At 42.5% G+C, this 10,283-nt stretch overlaps 1 protein-coding gene across 2 annotated transcripts in view; it reads left to right on the top strand.

The window, feature by feature from the left end:
* The first annotated feature begins 3,268 nt into the window (after window positions 1-3,268).
* LOC127007502 (cytochrome P450 2L1-like) overlaps window positions 3,269-10,283 on the top strand; it is a 31,421-nt gene continuing 24,406 nt past the window's right edge. Inside the window, exons 1-2 of one of the 2 annotated variants that reach the window (XM_050878600.1) lie at window positions 3,270-3,457; window positions 5,507-5,606. In XM_050878600.1, the coding sequence (XP_050734557.1) occupies window positions 3,376-3,457; window positions 5,507-5,606 (182 nt within the window). In that variant the 5' untranslated portion in view covers window positions 3,270-3,375. Of the gene's footprint in view, window positions 3,458-5,506; window positions 5,607-10,283 lie in introns of both variants that reach the window. The other variant, XM_050878604.1, reaches the window with a different exon arrangement.

The following is a 10,283-nucleotide window of genomic DNA, read 5'->3' as shown; positions in this document are numbered from 1 at the left end:
TACTCAGCGCATTGCATTTCGTAGTTACTGACCGATAACTATACCAAAAAAGAGCGAAAACTATCAATATATAACAGTTTTAACGATAACTTTGAATTTCTGTCGTTATTATCATTAAAAACCTCAGTACAGCCGGATGTTATTATTTTTAGAAACATCAGTCCAGCGGCTTGTCATTTAATAACTTCAGTCCAGCGGCTTATTATCATTAAAAACACATCATTCCAGCGGCTCATTATCATTAAAAAACCTCAGTACAGCCGGATGTTATCATTATTTAGAAACATCAGTCCAGTGGCTTTTTACAGTTTGAAAAAAAAAAAAAAACTCGAAAACCCCCAGTATACAGCCGGATATTATAATTATTTAGATACATCAGCCCAGTGGCTTATTATTATAAAAAAAAACTCAGTACAGCTGTATATTATCATTATTTAGAAACATCAGTCCAGCGACAGCGAGCCTCCAGCACCGATCGTTCCGACCGTTTCCTTGACTCTGGCCTCGAAGCAACGATTAGTATTATCTAATAATTATTTCCACTTTCAGGAACAGCCTCCCTTAAATTATGATATTCGTTTCTTGTTTCATTCTTTTCATCTAAGTGTATTACCTACCAGTTGATTATTGACTCGGACTTGCGTCAGTGTTTCTGAATTTAATACGAATAATAGGTTATACAAACAGCTATAATGATGATCAATAACATGCTGATATTTACCTTTTGGGTAGAGGCCACAGGGAGGGGTGAGGTAGAGTCCATGGAAAAGCAGCAACACCCAAAAATGTTTCAGTTTTCTGCTCTTTTCAAATTCAAGACCACGCTCTCCCCGTTTGCCTTTGTTTCACCGCCATGCTTGTATTCCATTGAGACTTGAACACGCTTGTGTCAGATAGGCAGACCTTCCCCTTGCAGTCATCTGAGGTCCAGCGGCCGGTGAACTGTGGGCGGTAAATGTGAAGTAGTTTGTCTTTTTTTTTTTTTTTTTTTCATCTCGGCCTGTAGGGACGGTAGGCTTTCTTCAGGGGCCTGGATGGTAATCGGCCCATGCCTGTCATGGCGCAGGCAATTTTTTTTTATAGTGGCGCCAGTTATGCTTGGCTCATGCTGCCCAACGGAACTCATTCTTGATTCACTTGGACGGTTTCTTCTAGAGTCCGGGTTAATGGGGATTCGAACCGACGTTGTCCACGGCGCCGTGAATGCCAGGCCCGCACGCTAACCACTCAGCCACCGCCTACGTCCCTAGCTGTGCACAAATAAGTGTCGTTATCCCACCAGTGCGCTCATGCCCTGCCATAATATATATATATATATATATATATATATATATATATATATATATATCTATATATATATATACATATACATATATATCTATATACATATACATATCTATATATATATATATCTATATATATATATATATATATATATATATATATATATATATATATATATATATATATATATATATATATATATATATATATATATATATATATATATATATATATATATATATATATACACATATATATATATATATATATATATATATATATATATATATATATATATATATATATATATATATATATATATATATATATATATGTGTATATATATATATATATATATATATATATATATATATATATATATATATATATATATATATATATACATATATATAAAGATTCTCAAGGATGTATATAAACTACAAGGCGACCGACACATGGTAGCTCCTGAAAATCATTAATTTAGCAAATTCCGTTCTGTTCATTAAACTATCTAACCTACTCTTAAAGCCTTCAATCTGATCTGAACCAGTTACATTTCTGCTTTATTAATACTACTCGTCCGAATCATTCTTTTATTTATCTCTTTCCTGAGCATAAATGTCTCCAACTTAAACCTATTGTTGTGTTCTAACATCATATTTCAATGCACTACATAGTTATATAAATCGTCTTTATGAACCCCATCATTTAAAAGCCATATATAAATCAACTCAATTTACGACTTTCCAATGAATATGTTAATCTTGTTTTTTTTTTTAATTCAGCAGATCTGGCCAACAATCACTGCTGCGTTTAATTGTGTTAAGTAAAATCGTCTATCTTGTATATACACTGTGTGAGTTAAGGTAACTAGTATAAAAACATTTTATCACCAAGAGCATGAGTGAGTGACTCCCCTCCACGAGAGGCAAGAGAGGAAGCCCGCCAAACAGGGGTGTCGCCGTCAAGTCGAGACGGGGTAAGGTCGGCATATCTGAACGCGTCCATTGAGTACCATGAACATTTCACGCCGTCCACGGCGTGAAAAGGGCCCTGTCGTGACAAAGGTGGCCGTGGAATGAATGACTGGGGCCTAAGGTAATAGTATTGCTAATGCGAGATTGTTGTAAAGGAAAACACGATGTTGTATATCATAAGCAATCAACAATATAAAAAGTCTTAGATTATGATAACTAAATTCTATTATTTTATTGAATATGTAAGTAAAAATGACAGTCCCTAATCCACTGGCTTTTACGGTTAGGGTCAAAAGAGTGATAAGAATTCCTATTCCGGACAGTCTAATTTTCAACTTATTCTTTTTTTGCATCAATATAAAGTTTCATAAAGTAAATTTTGAAGAATTTTGTCCCAATTTACTGCCTCTTACTGGTTGGGGGAAAGTATGATTTTATTAATTGCCGAAAGTGCGTTGTAATCGTGAGTATTTGCCTCTGTATGATAATCAGATACTGAAGGACAGACCAGCTAGTCCGTGATGCCACTGGGAAAAAATTTTGTATGATCTGTCAGGAATAAAATCACGTAATAGTATTGTGTATTGGGCTACAGATCTTTAAATAAGTTATTGGCTTCCACCATCCCATTCTTTTTTTTGAAAGATCATGTTGCCCGATCCTACACGGTTCGGTGTGTTCTATATTATTTGTTGCGTGTGTTTAGTTGTCATACGTCCGACAGTCCGCGTAACACTTCTGTGCTGATGTTGCCGTACCCTTACCAGTCTTCCCTACTCTGAATCTCACTCAGTAGCCTTCATCTTTCCAAGTTAGTACATAGTTACTACGTCTCTCTCTCTCTCTCTCTCTCTCTCTCTCTCTCTCTCTCTCTCTGTAATTCTACATCAAATCTTCAACATAGGTTTCGTTGGGGTATGCTACCTCAAACTGTCAAAACCAAGACAAGCAGTTACAAGTGAGCGATTATTTTATCATATTATTTACTGGCTTGGTGTAGAAACTTTGGTAACAGAAATAGTTATAACATCCTTTCTAGAGCCTCGACCACAGCTACAAGCAAGATCATTTTTGTACTGCTGCTGAGGTGCTGCTGCCGTAGCTCCGGGGCGCGATGCTGGTGGAGGTGGTGTTGCTGGGGGTGTTGCTGCTGCTGCTGTGGAAGGCCCTGAAGAAGCCCTCCGAGTACCCTCCTGGTAAGTGCAGTGTAAGATTAATGGTAATCACAGACTTACACACTAGACTGCTCGTCCCCTATCTCTCTGTATTGTGCTGAGTGGGGCCGTGGGTGTTCCCAGTTCATGCAAAATCGACGACGTATGTAAGCAACAGAAGCGCCGAAGTCTTCCTCAAACTATATTTAGCATTAGTTAGACCTCATCTTGACTATGCGGTTCACTTCTGGTCACCTTAATTACTATAGAATGGATATCAAAATGTTGGAATCGGAGCAGAGGAGGATGACTAAGATGATTCAGGGGTTGAGAAACTTGCCATACGAGGAAAGACTCAAACAGTTAAACTTGCATTCTCTAGAAAGGCGAAGGGTGCGTGGAGACATGATCGAGGTTTATAAATGGATGAAGGGCTTAAATATGGGGGATATTCATAAGGTTTTGTTGGTAAGAGAACCGGGTAGGACACAAAGTAATGGGTTTAAACTGGATAAATTCAGATTCAACAGGGACATAGGCAAAAATTGGTTTACTAACAGAGTGGTGGATGAGTGGAATAGGCTTAGCAGTCATGTGGTGAGTGCCAATACAATTGTCACATTCAAAAATAGATTAGATAAATTCATGGACAGCGATATTAGGTGGGGCTTCTTGCAGACTCCTACGTTCTTATGTTCTTATGTTCTTATGACTTCACATTCCTCACTCCCACCCTGTGTGTGTGTGTGTGTGTGTGTGTGTAAGATAGATAGATAGATAGATAGATAGAGAGAGAGAGAGAGAGAGAGAGAGAGAGAGAGAGAGAGAGAGAGAGAGAGAGAGAGAGAGAGAGAGAGAGAGAGAGAGAGAGAGAGAGAGAGAGAGAGAGAGATTTACATAGAAAATCAGACCACACAGACCCCATGGTCCAGACTAGGTGGTCTGTCCTTAAACCTAAGTGATTTTACAGTAATCAGAAGGCTCCAAAACGTTGCATTTCTACTCTAGTTGATATTAAGTTGAAGGAAGTGACGGTCGAGCTTTTTTTTGAAGGAGTCAATCGTGTTACACTGGACCACTGACGGTGGAAGCTTATTCCATTCTCGCACTGCAACGTTGGTGAAGAAAAATTTGGTGCAGTTTGAATTTAATTGTCTACATCTGAGTTTTACGCCTTTGTTCCTCGTGCGCAAAGTGTCATCGATCATAAACAATGTTGATCTGTCTACATTCGTGAAACCATTAAGTATTTTAAAACATTCGATCAGTTTTCCTCGGAGGCGACGTTTCTCAAGAGAGAACATGTTAAGGGTGGAAAGCCTTTCTTCGTAGGATTTGTTGCGCAAGGAAGGGATCATTTTCGTTGCCCGACGCTGAACACCTTCTAATTTAGCAATGTCCTTTGCATGGTGGGGAGACCAAAACTGTACCGCATATTCCAAGTGGGGTCTGACTAAACTATTGTAGAGCGGAAGTATTACATTTTTATTCTTGAATAAAAAGTTTCTTTTAATGAAGCCCAACATTCTGTTCGCTTTATTTGCTGCATCGATGCATTGCTGTGAGAATTTGAGATTTGACGCGATTTTGACCCCCAAGTCCTTGACGCATTGAACGCTTTTGAGTTTAACGCCGCGCATTTCGTAACCGAACTTCTTATTCATCGTTCCAACTTGAAGGACCTGGCACTTGTCTACGTTTAAGGGCATCTCCCATTTATCCGACCAAGCTGAAATTTTGTGCAAATCCTCTTGGAGGCTTTGCCTGTCTTCGTCAGTGAGAACCGAGTTACCAATTTTTGTGTCGTCTGCAAATTTACTAATGCGATTATTGAGTCCAACATCCACGTCGTTGATGTAAATAATGAAGAGCACTGGGCCAAGAACCGAGCCCTGAGGGACGCCACTAGTGACCGGCGCCCACTCTGAGTTAAATCCGTCAATCACTACTCTTTGTTGTCTGTTGCTCAACCAATTCGCGATCCATTGGTTTACTTGACCGTCAATACCTATTTGCTTTAATTTGTAAAGTAATTTATGATGTGGGGCCATCCATTCACGTTTGCCTTCCCCCCCTTTCCCGCGGCCACAGGTAGGTGGGGGCTGCCGCTCGTGGGTTATGTGCCGCTTCCTGGACCCACCTTCAAGGACCACCTGAGAAGCCTAAACAAGAAGCACGGCGACATATACCTGTAAGTGTGTGTGTTGAGAGGTGTGGAGAAGGGGGTAGGTATAAGCACGTGTGGAAGAAGGGCAGTGGTTACAGGTCGTGGTAATATAGCAGTGTAGGCGCCGTCAGCGCCTTGGTGGGATGAAGGTGCCTGACACACGCTGCGTAGAACTCGCTCCCTTTATTCAGAAGCGGTCAAACCTATAAAGTAACAAGACCGCCATCAGCACACACTAAACAGACTCAGTACAGAGTAGTCATCACTATCGTCGCAAAACGAATAACCAACACAAAGGTCATTTTGTGTACACTACAGGCCAAAGTGATACCTACACTTAGCCGGGACAGTCAACTCTCCCGATATCCGAGCTGCACTCGTAGGCGGAGACGTGTGCCTCTAGGGTGTGGCCCTTGACACTGTTGTCCTTTTTTTTCTTCTTTTTTTTTCTTTTTTTTTAAGTCTTGGCCTGTTGCGCCGGTAGGCTTCTACCCGGTGGATCCTGATGGTCGGTCCAAGGCTTCTTCCCGGTGGGTCGTGATGGTCGCCCCAGCCCGTTCTGGCGCAGGCGAATGTTTATAGTGGCGCCATCTTGCATTGGCTCATGCTGCCCTCCCGGAGCTCATATTTAATCCTAGAATCTAGAGTCCGGGTTGATAGGTGGTCTTCTGGACAGCATGTGGGTAGTTTTAAGCCATTCGGCTTTAAGATGAGTCTTACTATAGTAGTAGTAGTAGTAGTAGTAGTAGCAGTAGTAGTAGTAGTAGTAGTAGTAGTACTAGTAGCAGTAGTAGTAGTAGTAGTAGTAGTAGCAGCAGTAGAATTAGTAGTAGTAGAAGTAGTAGAAGTAGTAAGTTATCGTCTACCCCGAGGAGATAACACTGTAAAGGGATCTCCAGGACGTATCTAACAACTGAGTAGAGGAATCACAGGCAGACTCTCGTATTCCAGCTCCAACTAGGGCTACTACTACTACTACTACTACTACTACTAATGGTAGTAATGATAGTAGTAATTTTTTTTTTTTACAACAAAGGAGACAGCTCAAGGGCACACAAAAAAGAAAACAATAATAAAAAAAAGCCCGCTACTCACTGCTCCCAAAAAAGAATCAAAAGAGGTGGACGAAAGAAAGGTCAATTTTGAGAGGAGAGGTGTCCTGATACCCTCCTTTTGAAAGAGTTCAAGTCGTAGGCAGGAGGAAATACAGATGAAGGAAGATTGTTCCAGAGTTTACCAGCGTGAGGGATGAAAGAGTGAAGATGCTGGTTAACTCTTGCATAAGGGGTTTGGACAGTATAGGGATGAGCATGAGTAGAAAGTCGTGTGCAGCGGGGCCGCGGGAGGGGGGGAGGCATGCAGTTAGCAAGTTCAGAAGAGCAGTCAGCGTGGAAACATCGATAGAAGATAGAAAGAGAGGCAACATCGCGGCAGAATTTAAGAGGTAGAAGACTATCAGTAGGAGGAGGAGAGCTGATGAGATGAAGAGTCTTAGACTCCACTCTGTCCAGAAGAGCTGTGTGAGTGGAGCCTCCCCACACGTGAGATGCATACTCCATACGAGGGTGGACAAGGCCCCTGTATATGGATAGCAACTGCGCGGGGAGAAGAACTGGCGGAGACAATACAGAACGCCCAACCTCGAGGAAGCTGATTTAGCGAGAGAGGAGATATGAAGTTTCCAGTTGAGATTTTGAGTTAAGGATAGACCGAGGATGTTTAGTGTTGAAGACGGTGACAGCTGAGTGTTGTCGAAGAATAGGGGATAGGTGTTTGGAAGATTGTGTCGAGTTGATAGGTGGAGAAATTGAGTTTTCGAGGCATTGAAGGACACAAGGTTCCTTCTGCCCCAATCGGAAATGATAGCAAGGTCTGAGGTTAAGCGTTCTGCAGCCTCCAGTCTGGAGTCGTGTACTTCCTGTTGAGAGGGTCTTCTATTGAAAGAAGTTGAATAATGCAGAGTGGAGTCGTCGACGTATGAGTGAACAGGACAGTTTGTTATGGAAAGAAGATCATTGATGAATAACATAAAGAGAGTGGGTGATAGGACAGAGCCCTGTGGAACGCCACTGTTGATAGGTTTAGGGGAAGAGCAGTGACCGTCTACCACCGCAGAGATAGAACGGCCGGAAAGGAAACTGGAGATAAAGGAACAGAGAGAGGGATAGAATCCGAAAGAAGGCACTTTAGAAAGCAAAGACTGGTGCCAGACTCTATCGAAGGCTTTCGATATGTCTAGTGCAGCAGAGAAAGTTTCACCGAAACGGCTAAGAGATGATGACCAAGAGTCAGTTAAGAGAGCAAGAAGATCGCCAGTAGAACCCCCCTTGCGGAATCCATACTGGCGATCAGATAGAAGGTCAGAAGTGGAAAGGTGCTTTTGAATCTTCCGGTTAAGGATTGATTCAAAAGCTTTAGATAGACATGAAAGTAAAGCTATTGGGCGGTAGTTTGAGGGATTGGAACGGTCACCCTTCTTAGGCAAAGGCTGTACAAAGGCATACTTCCAGCAGGAAGGAAAAATAGATGTTGATAGGCAGAGAAGAAAGAGTTTGACCAGGCAGGGTGTCAGCACAGAAGCACAGTTTTTAAGGACAATAGGAGGCACTCCATCAGGTCCATAAGCCTTCTGAGAGTTGAGGCCAGAGAGGGCATAGAAAACATCATTTGGAAGAATCTTAATAACAGGCATAAAGGAGTCAGAGAGGGGATGAGTATTAGGAATATGCCCAGAATCGTCCAGGGTGGAGTTCTTACAGAAAGTTTGAGTGAAGAGTTCAGCTTTAGAGACAGATGAGACGGCAGTGCTGCCGTCAGGGTTAAGGAGAGGAGGGAAAGAGGAAGAAGTGAAATTGGAGGAGATTTTTTTGGCTAGATGCCAGAAGTCACGGGAAGAATTAGAAGAAGCAAGGTGTTGACATTTTCTATTAATGAAAGAAGTTTTGGTAAGTCGGAGAATAGATTTGGCACGATTCCGGGCTGAAATGTAAAGATCAAAGTTAGCGGGAGTTCGAAGGCTCTGGAACCTTTTGTGAGCTGCCTCTCTATCTTTAGTAGCACGAGAACAAGCATGATTAAACCAAGGCTTTTTAGCATGAGGAGTAGAGAAAGTACGTGGAATATATGCCTCCATTCCAGAGACAATCACCTCTGTGATGCGCTGAGCACACACAGAGGGGTCTCTCTCCTGGAAGCAGTAATCATTAAACGGGAAATCGGAAAAGTACATCCACAGGTCGTCCCACCGAGCTGAAGCAAAATACCAGAAGCATCGCCTCTTCGGTGGGTCCAGAGGATGTACAGGAGCGATAGGACAGGATACAGAAATAAGGTTATGATCGGAGGAGCCCAACGGAGAGAACAGTTTGACAGAATAAGCAGAAGGATTAGAGGTAAGGAAGAGGTCTAGAATGTTGGGCCTGTCTCCAAGACGGTCGGGAATACGAGTAGGGTGCTGAACCAACTGCTTTAGGTCGTTGAGGAGAGCAAAGTTGTAGGTAGGCTTGTTTACCAGGCTGGTCAGTGAAAGAGGATGAAAGCCAAAGCTGGTGGCGAACATTGAAATCTCCCAAGATGGAGATTTCAGCAAAGGGAGAGTGAGTCAAGATGTGCTCCACTTTAGAGTTCAAATAGTCAAAGAATTTTACATAGTAGAGTTAGGCGAGAGATAAACAACACATATGTATTTAGTAATAGAATGACAATGAAGTCTTAGCCAGATGGTGGAAAATTCAGAAGAGTCAAGGTCGTGGGCACGAGAGCAAGTGATGTCGTTGCGCACGTAGGCGCAACATCCAGCTTTAGATTGAAATTTAGGATAGAGATTGAAGGAGGGAACAGAGTAAAGGTTGCTGTCAGTAGCCTCAGCAACCTGTGTTTCGGTGAGGAAGAGAAGGTGAGGTTTAGAGGAGGAGAGATGGTGTTCCACAGAATGAAAATTAGAACGAAGACCACGAATGTTCCAGAAATTGATAAGGAGGAGGTTCGAGGAGTTATCAGGACACCTCTCAAGTCGGCAGCCAGAAGGGGCGTCCTCCCTGGGGGAATTTATGGTCCCCCCCCAGGCGGGGACTCCGAGGCGATGTTTTCGTTAGCCATTTTGAATTTTGAATTTTGGGAAAAGGTGTGTGTGTTGTGTGAATGTAGTGTGGTGTAGAGAGAGAGGAACTGTCTTTTGAGAGCATGCTGAACTGCTCTCTGGTGTTGATGAGACAAAAGGGAAACAGTTAGTGAGGACATGGAAAGGGTCTTTAAAGGGCTTCAGCACCCTCCTCGCTTCCCATGTCCTCACCGGGAGTAGCTCACGCCCGTTCGGTAGGTGTCTTTCTACATACTCCTGCATCTCACGTGTGGGGGGTTCCACTCACACAGCTCTCCTCCTCTTACTGATAGTCTACTTCCTCTTAAATTCCGTCGCGATGTTGCCTCTCTTTCTGTCTTCTATCGATATTTTCATGCTGACTGCTCTTCTGAACTTGCTAACTGCATGCCTCCCCCCTCCTGCGGCCTCGCCTCACACGATTTTCTGATCAAGCTCATCCCTATACTGTCCAAACCCCTTATGCAAGAGTTAACCAGCATCTTCACTCTTTCATCTCTCACGCTGGTAAACTCTGGAACGATCTTCCCTCATCTGTATTTCCTCCTACCTACGACTTGAACTCTTTAAAGGAGGGTATCAGGACACCTCTCCACCCGAAA

This window comes from Eriocheir sinensis, chromosome 35, assembly GCF_024679095.1.
Source record: "Eriocheir sinensis breed Jianghai 21 chromosome 35, ASM2467909v1, whole genome shotgun sequence".
Taxonomy (NCBI): Eukaryota; Metazoa; Arthropoda; class Malacostraca; order Decapoda; family Varunidae; genus Eriocheir; species Eriocheir sinensis.
Note: the sequence above shows the minus strand (reverse complement) of the source record. Positions and strands in the feature narration are given on the sequence as shown.